Consider the following 19,213-nt stretch of genomic DNA (forward strand, 5'->3'; position numbering starts at 1 on the left):
TCTTGTCTACCAGCTCGAAGAGGCAGATGTCTCCCTCCTCCAGCCCTACTTGTGAGAGGAAGTTCCTCCAGGCTCCATAGATCCACCTCACTCCCTTCCTCAAGCCCTTCCCCGAGATGTCCAACTTGCCAGTCCACTCCCTGTCGTCACCTTCCAGCAGAAGGAGACATTTTTGCTCGGCCGGGAGGCATTCTGAAGCGTACTCCATGCAGAAGTTCTGTCCAGGAGTGCAAAAGGTTGTCAGCTGCGAATCGGGAAACTCAGGTCAATGATTGATTCAAGGTCCACATTACTTCTAATTGTTGCGTGCGCCATGTTTTTTTGTTACTGGATCTGTTCGTTGGGAGATGGTAGCTCGGGATATCTTCAACCGGTTTGGATGGCGGTCATGTAATAGGATAGGTTTTTAGGTTCCTATCTTATTTTATTTTGCTTGCCGGTTGTGGCTTTTCCTGTTATGTTCTTTTGCTCTTTGTGAGCTTTTCTGCTTTTCAGAGCGGAAGACCTTTGTGAAACCTTTTGGATTATTCTTAATAATATGGCCGTATGCATCGTTCTGATGCAGAGGCCGGGGCCCTGTCCCCTTTTCGAAAAAAATTCAAGATTTTCGTTATGGAATCAGCAACGAACTAGAGAATTATAAAATTACATGTGGCCTCTGAACTCACCAGAGGCTGTATTTCGCGTAGTCCTCGGAAAGTAACACCAGATTTGTTCATCACTTTCACAAACACAGGAAATTCAGAACAAATTGCCTGGACTTTCTATTCAACTTTCTCTCTCGCTTGGGCCGTTAGAACTTTCCGTTGGGCTAAAATGTAGCGACGACGCGGTGAAGGTCCCATCAAAATGGTGGAGCTAGGAGGTTCTGAACCAACTTCATTCAGCTCGGGAGCTCCATATTCTGAAAAATATCCCACACTTTCTTATGGTGAGCACACAATAACCAAAAATTATATGAAATTATGGAAAATGAAAATTTTCACATGTAACTACGATATTATGACCTGATTTAGAGCAAGGGGAGGATACTGAAGCCCTCTTCTTAGCCTTCACACGACATCTTGATAGCCGCTTTGATTTTCTCGTGCCTTCTTAGGCAGAGGAACAATTTCCCATGAATAAAGATGATGAGGTTTTCTCAAGGATGAAAACTTCAATGTGAGGTTTCCCCTTTTTGAAAACTATGAGGTCGTTCTCTTGCATGCGCTGTTTAGACACAAATTCAGCCCACCCAGATTCTAGGACTATCTGGTCAGCATCGTGCTTCCTTGCTCGAACACCGTGTATTTTATCCTCGTGGTCTTTGAGTATAATGTCAGGTTCGAAATGGTCCACAAGTCTCAAAGGGATGTACTGCATAGGCAGAAAAAGGGGGAAATTTAAGAAGATGGAGAAGTTCTACGTATAACAAACGCAGGCAACAAATCATCTGGAAAAGATGCAACTTACAATACAACTGTCCTTCAATTTGACATTTCTTTTGGCCATGGTTGCCACATGTAGAGGAATTCCAGAACTCATTCTGTGAGCCAGTTCAAGTACTTTCTCCTCCTGTGCTTTGGTTAGACAACACCCACTGGACAACGTATAGCCAACGACGGTTGAGGCGTCAACATGTCCAGAGGGATCACGCACCATTTGTTCTGCACATAAAGTATGTTTTTTACATTGATCATGTTAGAGTTGTGTCGAATATTGTGTACAAGATAGGTTATAGTTGGAATAGGAGTTGTATTGTGTTTACATAGGATGTGGAGTCGTGTCCTAATAGGACACTTGTATTCTAGGCCTCTCATATATAGCGGGGGTAGACACACGATGTAACCTATGCCAGCATAATAGCACAGGCGCGCAAAGGGGAGCCGGCGGCGTGTGCCGGCGCCCGGGTGGCCGGTGTGCGGTATTGTGACGGTGTCACGGGGAGGAGCGCCCGTAGTCAGACCCCGGGGATGTAGCCATATCGGTGAACCTCGTTAACAAATCTCGGTGTCATGCTCGTGTGATTGCTTGGTCCTCGGATGATCGACGGTATGCCTCGGATTTATTCTAACAAGTGGTATCATGAGCTAGGTTGTTCGGGTTGTGGATCGTTGATCTAGAGGAGAACACGTGGAAGTTGTCAGCGAGATCTTGCAAGATGCAATGTGTACGATTGGAGGCATGGCAGTGGTAGCTTTCGTGTCAGTGGCTCGATTTTACTGAGATAAGATTCGTGGAAGACGGCACCGTGTTTGATGGAAAGAGCAATCGGAAGCAGCGTTTTGTTCGGCAACTCGGCGAGATCGGCACCCACGTTTGCTGGGTTCGTGGCGGTTTGATCCGAGCGGAACACGTACAGGCGGTGGCCACCAGGTGCGTGTGCAGGGCTGCAGGCAAAGGGTTGGACGCACGCGCAAAGACGAGGCGGCTCGTAGGCATGCCTAGGGCGTAGCTGGCTGGCCCAGGTGGGGCTGGTTGTGTGCGTGCTTGGTGGGCAAGGCCCTTGTGTAGCCACGAGGTACAGGTGTGTAGTGGCCCAGGAGAAGCAGCTGGTTGTGCAAGGCCCAAGGAAAGCCACGTGTGCGGAGCTGAATTCCAGGAGAGTTGGTATTGTGCCGGGACTGGAGCGTTGCATGCACTAGAGATTTGTTTGGCGGAAAAAAATTACGGCACAAGGGCTTAGTCAGATCGTGATGCTGTCATGGAAAAAGAAAAGAAAAGGAGAGGCCAGCTACACACGTGTGATGAATCAGGTGTTTGAGCTAGTTAGCTTTGTTGATCTGATTTGGTGTTCACACGGGAAGGCTATGTGGACTTCACTTTGTTTTTCTTTGTTGGTACACATTTGTGTTTGGATGGCGATGGTCACGGTGACGGCTTGAGGAGTCTGGAATGTGTCTGCAGTCGAACAAGTTTGGCTGGGTTGGACTAGATAGTTTGACGGATCGACGCAAGTCGGTTGGTACAGAAGACGGTGGTGGGATCGGCGACGACGGCATATGAGCGTGATGATGATGGTGACCGACTTCTGGGCGTGGAAACATGTGGCACCATGTCCGCGAGGCCACCGCGCAACGCCTACGCGCGGAGTTCGAGCAGATCACCTTCCGCGACGGCGAAACGCTCGACGCCTTCGGCATGAGGATCACCGCCCTGGACAACCAGCTGGGCACGCTGGGGGACAACGTGGAGGAGGTACGCGTGGTCCAGAAGGTGCTCCGCGTCGTTCCCTCACGCTACGCATAGATCGCCGTCGCGATCGAGACACTTCTTGACTTGACTACGATCTCGGTCGAGGAGCTGATCGGGCGGTTGTGGATTGGAGAGGAGCGCTGCAACAACGGCCCGGCGCAGACCGGCGGCGGCCAACTGCTCATGACGGAGCAGCAGTGGTATGCGCGGCATCGGGAGCGCGAGCAAGGCCAGAACTCGGGCTCCGGCGGCGGTGGCGGCAACGGCAACAGCGGCGGAGGGAACCGCCATCGCGGCAAGCCGCAGAACCAGAAGCGCGGCAACGACAGCCAAGGCAATGGCAGTGGCGCTAGCCGCGAGGGCGCCGGCAACGGCGGCCGCGACATGAGCAAGGTGAAATGCCATAACTGCAACAAGAACGGGCACTTCTCTCGTGACTCCACCGAGCCCCGGCGCGAGCGCAAGGAGCAGGTGCACCTGGCTCAGGAGGGCACGCACGAGTCCGCACTCCTCCTCGCAAGCGCGCACGAGCGGTGCCGGTGAGCACGTGCTTCTCAACGAGGAGCACTCCCAGGCGCGCGCAGCAGCAGATGGCCAGCTCTACGACATGTCGTGGTACCTGGACACCGGCGCCAGCAACCACCAGGGCCGGCCCTGGGGAGGGGTAGGGGGGCGGCGCCCCGGGCCCCCAAAATCGAGGGGGCCCTCAGGCTATGGCCTATGGCCCAACGGAACGTTCGCACGCAGCGAGTCACGGAGGATGAGCCAGCGATCGATTCGTTCATTTAGTACATGCACGTAGAAAAATAAGGAAGTTCCGATTCTTTCCTTAGGTTAGTACGTGCACTCTGCAAAAGAAGGAACTGATTGATCCCCTTCGGTTCCATCACGCACGCATTCATGCAGCGCTTTCCAATTTGCCAGCGGCCGCCGATGTTTGTCTCTTGCCTCTTTGCTAATTGCGACTCTACGTATGGCGCTCCTTTTCCATTTTCCCCTAGATCGATTTTTCCTTTCTAATTCAGTCAGGTCGTCCGCCGATTTCATTTCCCCGGCGGCCAGTGCAACATCACTTTGCTCTCCGTCCATCAACAATTCGACCCTCTGGGTGAGCATAGAGGGTATAGGGGCATCCGGGTGCTGAAAATCATGTCTCCTAAAGTATATCTCATATCTTATATTTCATACCGCGGTTCCTACTTCCTAGTCTCCTAGATGAACAGCCGGCACATCGGCACCATTCGACAATTGTCAATTGATGTATTTTCTAATATTTATTTTCAACATTGTATCTTATTATGCCGTTTAGGAGGAAGTGTCCATCTGGTAGTGATAAAAGGAGAAGGAAGAAAGTTGTGGATGACATGTACAATCACAGTGCGGAAATATGTATGGCGAAAGTGATTATCAAGAAGAAATCCTAGAAGCTGAGAAGGCTTTTCAAGTTAAATATTTCTCGTCTTTTGCGGGGGAAGTTAAGTGTTTCTTGTTTTGTTTTGTTGATATGGCGATCACTTCTTTGAAAGGTAGATTTAAAGAACTCATGGTGATTATATATATATATATATATATATATATATATATATATATATATATATATATATATTCGGATTATATGTGCTCGGGCGGACCATGAAGTCGCATGATATTGAACTTGAAGAGTGATGCACAAAATTTCCAGAAACTTTCTCTCTTGATGGTTCATGAGAAGTTGAGGTATGTGATCTTATTCTTGAATTGAAGACTATAAAATTAACTTTGCCAGATGGTGTAATGTGAGCTATGGAGATTTTTGAGCATGTCCAAGAAGTTGATTGTTACCCTAATATCTCCATTCTTTATCACATCTTATTTACTATGTCTGTGACTAGCTTCCAAAGTTGAAATTGCTGAAGAACTATTTGAGGTAAACAATATGGTTCAGAGAGGTTAAATGATTCGGCAACAATTGATATGCATCAAGAAGAAATTATTGGATAATATTGACATCAACCCCATCATAATTGACTTTGCATCGAGGATTGTTAGAAGAAAATTTTAAGAATATGTATAAATTATTTGATATGCATACTAATTTTAGATGGATTTTAAGTGTTATCAATAAATATTTCATATATACGTATATTCATTTTTATTGTTATGGCAGACATGTTAAGGCCCCGAGTTTTAGTCTCGCCCCGGGCAGGGCCGGCCCTGGGGAGGGGGGGGGGGGGGGGGGGGGCGGGCCCCCAAAATCGAGGGGCCCCTCAGGCTATGGCCTATGGCCCAACGGAACGTTCGCACGCAGCGAGTCACGGAGGATGAGCCAGCGATCGATTCGTTCATTTAGTACATGCACGTAGAAAAAGAAGGAAGTTCCGATTCTTTCCTTAGGTTAGTACGTGCACTCGGCAAAAGAAGGAACTGATTGATCCCCTTCGGTTCCATCACGCACGCATTCATGCAGCGCTTTCCAATTTGCCAGCGGCCGCCGATGTTTGTCTCTTGCCTCTTTGCTAATTGCGACTCTGCGTATGGCGCTCCTTTTCCATTTTCCCCTAGATCGATTTTTCCTTTCTAATTCAGTCAGGTCGTCCGCCGATTTCATTTCCCCGGCGGCCAGCGCAACATCACTTTGCTCTCCGTCCATCAACAATTCGACCCTCTGGGTGAGCATAGAGGGTATAGGGGCATCCGGGTGCTGAAAATCATGTCTCCTAAAGTATATCTCATATCTTATATTTCATACCGCGGTTCCTACTTCCTAGTCTCCTAGATGAACAGCCGGCACATCGGCACCGTTCGACAATTGTCAATTGATGTATTTTCTAATATTTATTTTCAACATTGTATCTTATTATGCCGTTTAGGAGGAAGTGTCCATCTGGTAGTGATAAAAGGAGAAGGAAGAAAGTTGTGGATGACATGTACAATCACAGTGCGGAAATATGTATGGCGAAAGTGATTATCAAGAAGAAATCCTAGAAGCTGAGAAGGCTTTTCAAGTTAAATCGTCTTTTGCGGGGGAAGTTAAGTATTTCTTCTTTTGTTTTGTTGATATGGCGATCACTTCTTTGAAAGGTAGATTTAAAGAACTCATGGTGATTATATATATATATATATATATATATATATATATATATATATATATATATATATATATATATTCGGATTATATGTGCTCGGGCGGACCATGAAGTCGCATGATATTGAACTTGAAGAGTGATGCACAAAATTTCCAGAAACTTTCTCTCTTGATGGTTCATGAGAAGTTGAGGTATGTGATCTTATTCTTGAATTGAAGACTATAAAATTAACTTTGCCAGATGGTGTAATGTGAGCTATGGAGATTTTTGAGCATGTCCAAGAAGTTGATTGTTACCCTAATATCTCCATTCTTTATCACATCTTATTTACTATGTCTGTGACTAGCTTCCAAAGTTGAAATTGCTGAAGAACTATTTGAGGTAAACAATATGGTTCAGAGAGGTTAAATGATTCGGCAACAATTGATATGCATCAAGAAGAAATTATTGGATAATATTGACATCAACCCCATCATAATTGACTTTGCATCAGGATTGTTAGAAGAAAATTTTAAGAATATGTATAAATTATTTGATATGCATACTAATTTTAGATGGATTTTAAGTGTTATCAATAAATATTTCATATATACGTATATTCATTTTTATTGTTATGGCAGACATGTTAAGGCCCCGAGTTTTAGTCTTGCCCCGGGCCCCCAAAATCTCAGGACCGGCCCTGGCCCCAGGCCCCCAAAATCTCAGGACCGGCCCTGGCCCCGGGCCCTCAAAATCTCAGGACCGGCCCTGGCAACCACATGTCCGGACAGCGAGACATCTTCTCCGAGCTAGACACCGGGGTGCGCGGCATGGTCAAGCTCGGCGACGGATCGGCTGTGCACATCAAAGGTAAGGGCACGATACTGTTCAATGCCGCAATGGTGAGCATCTTGTATTATCCGAGTTGTATTTTATACCGCGACTGTGTAGCAACATAGTTAGCATCGGGCAGTTAGATGAAATTGCCTACGAGACAAACATACATCACGGTGTACTCCAGCTTCGTGAGCCGGGAGGGCGTCTCCTCGCTCGTGTGGAGCGCAACTCTGGCCGGCTCTGCAGCTCACTCCGGCGCGGCCGGTGTGCGACGCGTGGTGGTGGCACGCGCGCTACGGCCATGTCAACTTCCGGGCTCTACGTCAACTTGCCCGGGATGGCATGTGCATGGCCTACCACTCGTCGACGAGGCTGATCGGGTGTGCGAGGCCTGCCTCGCCGGCAAGCATCGACGCACATCCTTCCCCGACAGGGCACTCAACCGAGCCACGACACCACTGGAGCTGGTCCACGCGGACTTGTGTGGACCAATCAGCCCACCAACGCCGGGTGGGAAGAGGTACTTCCTCCTGTTGGTCGATGACCACAGCAGGCGTATGTGGCTGGTACTGCTCGCTGCCAAGGACGAGGCGTCGGCGGTGCTGAAGCGGTTCCAGGCCATGACGGAGCTCGAGTCCGGGCACAAGCTCAAGGTGCTGCGCACAGATCGAGGTGGCAAATTCACCTCCCACAGCCTCGGCGAGTACTTCGCCGACCAGGGGGTGCGACGGCAGCTCACCGCGCCCTACACACCCCAGCAAAACGGCGTAGTGGAGAGGCGCAACCAAACGATCGTCGGCATGGTGCGCAGCATTTTGAAGGCCAAGGGCATGCCGGGACGCTTCTGGGGCGAGGCCGTAACGACGGCCGTGTATCTCCTCAGCAGATTCACGACAAAGAGCGTTGAGAAGATGACACCACACGAGGCGTGGTGTGAGCGTCGTCCAAGCGTTCAGCACCTACGCACCTTTGGATGCATCGCACACGTCAAGGTAACGAAACCAAGCCTGAAGAAACTTGATGACAAGAGTGTGCCCATGGTGTTCCTGGGGTACGAGCCCGGCTCGGCGGCGTACTGTGTGCTGCATCCCTGGACGAACCGCGTGCATGTCTCGAGGGATGTCGTCTTCGACGAGGACGGCGCGTGGGATTGGCACGCCAACACGGGTGGAGAGAACCACTCATCAACGCTGGAGACGTTCACCGTCGAGCTCGAGCACGGCCTGCGGGCCGACCCCTACGATGCACATGACGCCGCATCGGCGGCGACCTCTTCACCTCCGACGACTCCCACGGTCGCTGCCAAAGATGCCACGCCAGCTACTCCAACAACGCCGGCATCCACGACGCCAGTCCCAGCAACGCCCGGCATTGAGTTCGCTTCCCCGCCCACTGGTGTGTCCGTGCCATCTGTTGATGTGGAGGCGCCACGGCGTTACCGCGCGTTGGAGAACCTGTGGGACACCACGGAGGAGGTCGATACGGTGTACAGTCCTCTCTGCCTGTTTGCAGGGGAAGAGCCAGACTCGTATCTTGAGGCGGAGAAGGAACCAGGGTGGCGGCGCGCCATGGACGAGGAGATGCGGAGCATTGTCGACAACCGCATGTGGGAACTCACGGAGCTCCCGCCTGGACACCGCGCTATAGGCCTCAAGTGGGTGTACAAGCTCAAGAAGGACGCCCATGGCTCGGTGGTGAAGCGCAAGGCAAGGCTGGTGGCGAAGGGATACGTCCAAGTTCAGGGAGTGGACTTCGAGGACGTGTTCGCGCCGGTGGCGCGGATGGACTCTGTGCGCGTCTTGATCGCCCTCGCTGCGCACCACGCCTGGCCGGTGCATCACATGGACGTCAAGTCCGCCTTCTTGAACCGCGACCTACTCGAGGAGGTCTACGTCGTCCAGCCGCCGGGGTACGCCGTGCCCGGCAAGGAGGAGAAGGTGCTGCGCCTACGGAAGGCGTTGTACAGGCTTCGTCAGGCGCCGAGGGCGTGGAACGCCAAACTCGACGAAAGCTTGCGCTCCCTGGGCTTCGAGCGCTGCCCGTCCGAGCACGCTGTGTACCGGCGTGGAGAGGGAACCAAGCTGCTGCTCGTCGGTGTGTACGTCGACGACCTTATCATCACCGGCTCGGACCCGTCGGAGATCAGCTCTTTCTAGCGCCAGATGACCTCGCTCTTTCGTATGAGCGACCTCGGGCGGCTCAGCTACTACCTCGGCATCGAGCGCGCCCCGATGGACGACTGCAACCCCGGCAACGTGCCGATGGAGGCGCGGCTGAAAATGAGCAGGGACAGCAAGGAGAAGCCGGTGGACGGCACCCTGTACCGCAGCATCATCGGAGGGCTGCGTTACCTCGTACACACGAGGCCAGATATCTCCTTCGCCGTCGGATATCTAAGCCGTTTCATGGAGGCGCCAGCATCAAATCACTACGCAGCGGTGAAGAGGCTGCTGAAGTACATGGCTGGCACGATTGACTAGGGTTGTGCCTACGTCCGCATGAAGGGCACGCCGGAGCTCACGGGGTACAGTGACTCGGACCACGCCGGCGACATCGACGACAGGAGGAGCACGACGGGAGTGCTCTTCTTCCTTGGCGGCAGCCCCGTAAGCTGGCCGTCCCGGAAGCAGCGTGTGGTGGTGATCTCCTCATGCGAGGCCGAGTACATGGCCGCCACTACTGCTGCTTGCCAAGGCATTTGGCTAGCTCGGCTGGTTGGAGAGATGCTGAATGCCAACGTCAAGCAGCCAAGGTTACTGGTCGATAACAAGTCGGCCATCTCTCTTGCGAAGAACCCAGTCTTCCATGATCGAAGTAAGCACATCGAGCTGCGTTATCACTTCATTCGCGAGTGCGTGGAAAAGGGGCGCATCTACATCAACTACATCTGCACCAATGATCAGCTCGCCGACACTCTCACGAAGGCATTCGGACGCATCAGGTTCCTGGAGCAGAGGAGAAGAATCGGCAAGACAGAAATAAGCAGGCAGCTACAAGATTAGGGGGGTGTTTTGTTAGCTAATCTAGTTGCTAAGAATAAACTCGTAGTAGTTAGCTTGTTTCCAGCTTAGAGCCCGCGACTTGTGCGTGCCTTGCATGTAGGCTGCATGGGCCTGTAGCACGATGTGACCACGTCACATTAGCCCATGCGTTTAGCTCGGGTGGTTTAGCACGACGCGAACTCGTGGGATGGCACGAGTGGTCAGGGTCGTGGCGCGAGGAAACTATAGGCCACTCCGTTTCCTTCTATACCCGATAAATAGAGAAAGAAAAAAAAAGAAAAGTCGCAAGTTTTGCACGCGACGCAAAATCCATAGAATTTTTCCTTGTGTGATCGAGTGATTAGCGCAGACTAGACTCTAACACACAAGAAGTGCGGGGAGGAGGAACGGCTCCGAAGATCTTGGGAGGTGGTTCAGAGAAGGAAGAAGGATTCTCATGGCCAGATATATTGGATATATTAACTCTGAAGGTGGAGTTCCCACGATACACAAACACAATCGAGTGACCTTCTTGAATTTCATTTGCATCTACAAACTCTTGCCATCCAGATGTTTCTCCAGATGTAAAGAGAAACATCTTATAGAACATCATAATCTTAACATCGTACGTCCGGCCATCAGGAGCTTCAAGCTTGACATGCTCTATATCACGAATCATATTCCTGAGATGGCTCCCAACCTCTGGCGGTATGGACTGTCCAAGGACAAGGAAGCTTCATTTTGGTTAGAGATATAGGATTTGTCACACGCAACAATTCATAATGATTTGAAAAAGTAGTAGTATAAATTTTGTTTGCACCACTTCTGTGTGCTTAATAACTGAAATAGGAGTGACGAATATATCGTGCATCCTTAATAATATATAGTTTTTATTCTTGCTAGGTAAGATGTTTAATACCATCCATCGATGAGGTATTGTGAATCAACCAAGACCTATCTATTTATCTCTACATCGCACTTTGTGAATTTGCTGATCCATAATGCCATCGCTCCCAACCTATATTTTCGCTTAAACAAGTGCCATATATTATTGCCAATTCATCTGGATCAGGTAAAATGAGTAATCTCTAGCTTAAATGAACTTACTAAATGTCCATCACGTGGTACTCCATTATGGACTATTAATTACTTAACTTCAAAAATGCATATTGTTCACACCTTGCCCATTTGGTACTTGTAGGATGACCGATACTGTAGCTAAGACCAGAGCCAAACGTTTCTTTCCAGTCAAAATTTTCATCACCCTGACCCCCCACCCCACCAAAAAAATAGCCTAACCGAAACAATTGAATCGTCGACACGGCACAATGTAGCTAAGATATAAAATTGCTCAAGTATCCAATAGTTTTTTAAAAGGAATAAAAAGGTTAAAAGTATATTCCATGAGTATTAAAAAAATCTCTTTTCTGCTGCTACATGCAAGTCACAATTCACAATACCTGGACCATATCGTTTACATTAGTTTTCTAGCTATTACTTGAAAATACTGATATGCTACATGACCCCATTGGTTGGGGATTCTCGAAGAAGCATCAAGCATTATTTGGGCGAGACACAGCAAACAACTGTCAGGTCACCTTGTTTTCTTCACTGTTTTAATCGGTGGAGGTTACATCAATCAGTAGCACAGGATCAGTTTTCACCGGGAAAACATAGCAAAGTGACCAATCTATTCAAAAGTTCAACCAAGCGAATAAGTCATCTTACGAACCTCACGCATAAACAACACTATGTAACATTTTGCATAGGGTTGGACAATGTATAGAATCGGCACTTTTTTTTCCAGTATAAGCGTCTTCAGCTGTGATCTGGAGCAATCTCATGAATTTAGCAAAGGTTGAAATCACGCTTTAGAGGATAATTGTACATTGATCCATTCAGTGCGACACCCTGTTCAAACCCTATTCAGAACTTTTGTATTGGGTGCGTCTATTTTTTTTCCCTAGATTATCGCTTGCCTAAAATCTGCCGGGACACCAATAACCTAACCGAAACAATTCTATCGTGGATCTGCGCACACGGCAACAATGGAGCTACGAAACGAAACCAATCGCACATTCTTTTCAAGCTTTGAGCACCTCAAAACCTCAAATTGGAAGGAATCTATGCAATGGAAGGTAAGTGAAGGGGATAAATGACCGGCCCGGCAGTGGGACTAACTGAAGGGAATAAATGGAGCTCTCACCGCGTGGTCGCGGAAGCCCTCTGAGGCGACGATGACGAACTGCTTCCCGTCGCCGCCGGCGCAGTCCTCGCAGTGGCCGTCGCCGTCGCCGCCGCTCCAGCCTGCCACACATGGATAGCAGCGGGTAAGAAGAAATCGGGAGAAGAGAGACGTTTTTAGACTCCCCCACGTACTAATCGAGCACGATCTGAGTGGTGGCTACCTGCTGGTGCTGGGTTGACCCCGGCCATCGATCGCCGCCGCCGGCGAGGTCGGTGTGGAGCGTGGAGAGACCAAGCTGGCTGGAGTGTGAGTGTGAACGGGGGAGGCCGAGCGTCGACCCTCCCTGTGTGTGGCGTGTTCAGTGTGAATGTGAACCCGATCCAAGTCCAACCCAACGCGGTTGCTCTTCTTATCGCGTTTTGGTCAAGACGTGGGGCAGTAACTCTCTCATCAATTATCACCCACTTGCACTGCAAAATGGAAGTGGACTTTGTAGTACTTCTTTTTTTTTCTCAAAGAAAAAGTACTATTCGTACATAACAGCAAAATTACTACACTTAGAGCAACTCTAGCCGACCCCTTATACTCGCGAACTGTAAACGCGGTATAAGGGCAGGGAAAGCAGGGGTTCGAGGGGCCATTTCGGCTGCGGCCGAACAGAAACCGTATTTGAATCCGTAAAATTCAAAACAAATCATTCGCGGGCGAAATTGAAGAACACATAGCATATTCATAGTTTGATCATGGGCACATAGAGCGATTATCACTACATATACTATAATGCCACACCGCCGTACCATATAACTAAGCAAAATCTGAGCTCACCGGAGCTCTCCGGGTGCGGCGGCGACCCTGCAGCGGCAACACTCACTCGTCGTCTTCTGAGTCGGAGGAGACTGTAGGGTAACGCAGCAGAAAACAAAAAATTTCCGACCTACGCACCAGCCCAGGACCACTATGGAGACTGCATACAAGGTTTGATCTTTTTCGTTACCGACTCGTAGCGCAGCGGGAAGTAGAGTCGATGACGATCGGCGGTGCAGATCCCCGCAACTAGGATTTACAACCTCCCAACCGCGAGGATGTATACCCTCATCTGCTCCTCAGACAGCCCTCCGGGAGGCGGTCGAACAGTCCTCCGGACGGTGTCGCGGACAGCCCTTCGGGAGGACCTTCGAAACTCGAGCGGGCACTCGGACAGCCCTTCGGGAGGACCTTCGAAACTCGGCCGGTCACACGGACAGCCCTTCGGGAGGCACTCACGAACTAAGACCGAAACTACGATCTCTCTACAGAGTTGCACACATACGGTGTCATCTATCCGGCAGGGCTTCGCCGTCCAGAACTAGTTTCTGCCGGAACCTAGACAGCCTTTCGGCACTACAAAACTATTTCGCTGGGAGGGAGAGAAGAAGCTAGATCATTGCAATGGCATGTATGTGAGAAAGAGTGAGTGTGGAGGGCTGCCCCTCCACCTCTATTTATAGGAAATCCCAAGGGGTAGGGTAGTTTCACACAAAAACCCAAAATGCACATGAATGAAGTCCTTCCGCAAGGACCTAGGAGTGAAACCAATGAACAAGAGGGTCCCCAAGAGGGGATACCCCATGTGGCCGGCCACACCCCCATGAGGGGCCCAAAAATTGGCTCCTATCCATCCATGTCATCTCCAAGATCTTTTGGAGCAAAGCCCCAAAAGGTGGCTTTCCATAAAGTAACCATAAAGTTGATTTTCTCTATTCACGACGACATTTTTGAGCGTCCGTTCGAACTGAAAATATTTGTGTGGGCTTAGAACATTTTCAATACCCACCAAAATTATTTTCAACGCGTTCCGAAACAATTCCGGTTTAGTGATTTTCATCTGCGAAAAGCATCTGAAGTGGTTCCGGCAGCTCCGGAGCATATCCGGTTATTATCCCGGAAAATTCCAGAAAGCTTCCAGAATGATTCTGGCACCCTCCAAGAATTATCAGGCATGTGCCGAAACCAATTTGACTTTATGGTATCCCCTGAAACAACTTTTCAGTTTCACCAGAACTCATCCGGTGACCTCTCTCTGCGGAACTTTTCCGCTGTCCGAAACTTTTTCGGTGATTTTCTCTCAGACTTCCTGTCTAGTATTCAGCAGATAGATGACCCTTAAGCGTGTGACCCTATAGGTTCGGTGAAGTATAGACATGACCTGGAACCCATTCCGATCAATGATCAACATCGGAGCCGTGGACACCCATATTGACCCCTATACCCACACGAATGGATATTCGAGTGAACCTCCAGTTGCGGTGAGCTATTCCTGTTGCTTCACGATATATCACAAACACCTGAGGTGAGATTTATTGCATCCCCGTGGACGAACAATTTGTCCACCATGCAAGTTACCTCGTTACCGGTTTTGTTCTCTTTTCGTTTCCGTGTTCCGGCATCCCCGTGATCAAATCACAAAGGTGTCTGGCCAGACGATGATGGACACCGTAACACCGAGAGGGCCCGAGTATATCTCTCCATCGTCGGAGGAGCAAATCCCAATCTCGAGCTATCAAGTTACTTAACATACTTTCCCATGAACCCGTAAGCCACCGTAATAGCCATCCAGTTACGAATGACGTTTAACAAACCCCAAAGTTCATGAAGCAAGCATGAAGAAACTCGATACTCTCATGGTCTAAGGAACTATGCAAACATTAACTATCTCTGTGTTATAAACCATTAACTTGTGACGAATGTATCTCATAGCATAACATCAATTTGGGTCGATTCAACACAAATGTCCTTCCTGACATTGTGCCCTCAAAGTTGCATGGCATAGACATGCCCATGATTGGGAAAACATAATCATCATGCAACACTTGAGCTAGTCTTAGAGGCACGACTAGGAATACATTTTACCGTTTATTATTCCACACGTGCATATGGGTTCTCCCCAGAGCCTTTATGGATATACGGGCTCGGGAACCACATCAGTTATAGCATGGAACATAAACATAATTATGAACAGGGAGATAATCAATAACATTTATTATTGCCTCTAGGGCATATCTCCTACAGACTCCCACTTGCACTAGAGACAATAATCTAGCTTATGCTAATGCACTTCACACCTGTGGCACACCGGTGTAAATATGCTTCACTTGTGGTATAGCCTTATGTCCAACGGATCTGACGACTTCAGCTCCGTGTGTATCTTTGCATGTCCTCGCGTTTTCATGTTTTCACAAAATTCATATTTTGTGTGTACTTGGCTTTGTATGTATGTGAATCACAGGTCGAACCTGGATTCCTCAGACTGAGTTATGGAGCAACTATCTGCAGTAGTGTCCCATTGTCAAAAGCCATCTTGGAACCATACTAAGTTCATGAATGAACTATATGATTCAACATCTTCTTTGTCGCTTCTAAAGCGTCAATATACTTAGCCTTTGTTATAGAATTCGCCACAGTAACTAGTTTGAACAAATTCCAACTAACTGTGCCACCACATTGTGTGTTACACAAAACCCTTGATTTAAATCGAAAATCATATGGAGAAAATATGAAGACTGTATCGATGTAACATTTTACAACGAACTCTTCATGATCTCTGCTTGCGAGAAAACCATGTCATCAGTACTTACTCTAGTACTCTGTGACATCTTTCACTGTTGTCCCATGATCAGTAATTTGATCACTTTGGTATCCATACTCGCAACACCTTGGGAGTATCGGACATATCTGGTTGTTTTACATACCATGGAATACATGATTAGTCCAAACACAAGAGTGTGTGGAATCTCCATCATGTATTTTACTCATCAGTGTTTTGGGACACCGAGTCTTGCAAAAACTCTTTCCATGTGACTTCGGCAAGAATCACTCCTTGGCGTTTTAAATGCTAAAAGGTTTTAGCATCTTGTCAACACGTATTCATTGCTTAGCCCCATTAGGTAAATCTATCTCCATAGATCATCATGCCTAATATTGAGGCTATTTAGCCTAAGCACTTCATCGAAAAACTATTTTCAAATGAAGTCCTAATTTGTGTCAAGAAATTTATTTCCAATTAACAATGTGTCAAGCACACAAGGTTTTTAGAAATATTATTATGCTCCCACTTACTTTCTTGAATTACAGGCATCTTCGTTACCCATTGATGAAGTCAAAACCCTTTGACCATTTCATCAAAGCACGAAGATTCTAACTCCATTTTGCTCTCTTCTGTCCATCGCTGGAACTCTGAAGTTTGCACCCTCACTAGCATCCTCTGGATAGACAAAATGCCTTGGACTGTAACACATGCAATTCCTTGGTTTCATTTCCATCAGATGGAAATCCTATTGTCATCCATGTTTCATATCTCATGATTGAAATATGTATTAATTGCTAGTTCAACCTGAACCGACTTTAAGCATCGCTACGATGAAAACAACCTCATCGTAGTCAACTCTTGAACTTGTTATTTCAACAAGTCGAGCTTTATGGATAAAACATTTTTATCCGTATCAGTTTTAAGTTCCATAAATATTCGTTAGACTCTAAGTCTTTCGAAAGGTGTATCAAGGTTTTAATCTTGAATCACTTATATGGAAACTAACTCGGGTTGTATTGGCATTTAGCCAATTCCGGAGTCAGGGCCCATCAATGCTTCCTTGTGTATCGTAGGTATAATGTTGTCTAACAACAATATCTCGTTTGCGCAGATGAGAGGTTTGCACGATCCTTGCCTACGTGGTTCAGCTACATGTTCGACCGAAGTTCATACATTTTATTGTAGAGAATTTCGTATCAGTCGTAGTAGGAAACTCTGGAATTACTTTCAAGGTCTCTTTCCTTTGATCTGATGACGAAGATACTGTTTATCTCGTCGAGTTGCACTATTCTCCCACTCACCTTTTTGAAAGAACCATTCTCTTTAAAAGCACACCGTTTCGTGGCAAAACTATTTGCCTCGCTATAGTGACGGAGGAATACCCAACATTTTGGTATAACCTACACTAGTAGAAAACAGGGCTTTGGTTCGGCCAGAAAAGAGCATTAATCCCGGTTGCATTACGAACCGGGACTAATGTGAGCATTAGTCCCGGTTCGAGCGGCTAGGGCACCGTACAGGCATTAGTCCCGGTTCAAATGGGGCCTTTAGTCCCGGTTGGTGCCACGAACCGGGACTAAAGGGTGCGATGCCCATTAGTACCGGTTCGTGGCACCAACCGGTACTAAAGGTTAGACCTTTAGTCCCGGTTCGAGCCACCAACCGGTACTAATGGGGTCTGAGGCATTAGTACCGGTTCGTGGCACGAACCGGTAGTAAAGGTCCCATTTTCAAACTCTACCCCCCCCCCCCCCCCCCCGTGGATCGCCTTTTCAGTTTTGTAAAAAGCAAAAGAAAATGATAAAAACTTCAAAAATTAAAATCCTTCCAGATGTAGTTATGTTACTACATGTACCAGTTAGGAAATTTTTAGAATCCTCAAATTCTAAAAGGAAAAAAAGTTATGCTCAAATTTCAGTTTTTTTGAATTTTTGTTAAATCTGGTCAAACTATGGTCAAACTACTTATTCAAGAAGTATTAGTGTTACTAAATAATTATTCAAGAATATTAGTGTTACTAAATAATTATTTCTGTTTTTTTGAATTTTGGTCAAATCTGGTCAAACTGTGGTCAAACTAATTATTCAAGAAATATTAGTGTTACGAAATAATTATTTCAGTTTTTTTGAATTTTGGTCAAATCTGGTCAAACTGTGGTCAAACTGTGGTCAAACTATGGTCAAACTACTTATTCAAGAAATATTAGTGTTACTAAATAATTATTGTTTTTTAGAACAATAGTTTCAAACTCAAACAGTGAAATGTGTGACTTAATGCTCAAGCTAAATTCCTGAGGGTTAATAGGATTGACATCTTACTATTGTCAGGAAAACAACAAGTGCAGACTTGGAAACGAGGGAGAATAGAACCCGGAAGTTAAGCATGCTCAGGCTGGAGTAGTGAGAGGATGGGTGACCGTCCGGGAAGTTAGATGATTTGGAATGATGAGGGGTGATTAGAGATTAGAGGTTAAATTGAGCAGTGATGAGGGGTGATTAGAGATTAGAGGTTAAAATAATTCAGAAATTTGAAAATAAAAAAAATTTCAAAAAAAAATCATAAAATTTCCTTTAGTACCGGTTCGTGTTACCAACCGGGACTAAAGGTGGACCTCCAGGCAGCGGCCACGTGGAGGGCCTTTAGTCCCGGTTCGTGTAACGACCCTTTAGTCCCGGTTCCAGAACCGGGACTAAAGGCCCTTATGAACCGGGACTAAAGGTCCTTTTTCTACTAGTGCTACAAAGTAGCACTTGTCTGATTTGGAATAGGTTTGTAACCTTTTACACAAGCCCCATATTCCAAATGTTAAGAAGAGATATAACATGGTTGGGCGTACCATACCATGGCTTCATTTCAACAGACCCGATGTAGCTCTTTTTAGTGTAAAAGCCGCAGTCTCTAAAGCATCACTTTAAAAAGGATAATGGCAAATTTATTTATGTCATCTTTGACCTTACCATGTCATAAATGGTTAGATTACATCTCCACGGACTTTTCACTTGCAGTGGTGTTCCGGGAGGTGCAAGTTATGAAACCCCTTTCACAACTCATCAGACATTCGCTAAACATGTAACTCAAATATTCCTTTGTGCAATCAAATTGCAGAAACATAATTTTCTTGTTACAATAACTTCTACTTCATTTTTAAAAACCTTTCGAATGATTTCAAAAGATCCAGACTTACGTCTCATCAAGCAAATATCCATATATCAACTTGAGTCATTTCTGATGATATATATATCCACTACTTGCAACAACATTTATTGAACTACACACATCAAAATGTATGATCACCAATAAGTTTGTTTCTCGTTCCTTATGGCCTGTGAACGGTATTTCAGTCACTTCACTTTTCGGAGAAAAGTTGCAAGTGTCGGATGATTCAAAATCAAACGACTTCAAAATCCATCACAATGGAATTTTT

The 19,213-nt window shown here is 47.1% G+C and overlaps 1 protein-coding gene across 1 annotated transcript; it reads right to left on the bottom strand.

Annotated features, from left to right (window-relative positions):
* Nucleotides 1–10,397: 10,397 nt before the first annotated feature.
* Nucleotides 10,398–12,578, bottom strand: LOC123170641 (B3 domain-containing protein Os12g0591400). The gene is made up of 3 exons (XM_044588466.1): nucleotides 12,445–12,578; nucleotides 12,243–12,343; nucleotides 10,398–10,751 (listed from the first exon to the last, which is right to left on the bottom strand). The coding sequence occupies exons 1-3, from the start codon at nucleotides 12,470–12,472 to the stop codon at nucleotides 10,398–10,400; spliced, it is 483 nt and encodes a 160-aa protein (XP_044444401.1). The 5' UTR covers nucleotides 12,473–12,578.
* Between the last annotated feature and the right edge of the window lie 6,635 nt (nucleotides 12,579–19,213).

This window comes from Triticum aestivum, chromosome 7D (genome assembly GCF_018294505.1).
Source record: "Triticum aestivum cultivar Chinese Spring chromosome 7D, IWGSC CS RefSeq v2.1, whole genome shotgun sequence".
In the NCBI taxonomy this organism is placed as follows: domain Eukaryota; kingdom Viridiplantae; phylum Streptophyta; class Magnoliopsida; order Poales; family Poaceae; genus Triticum; species Triticum aestivum.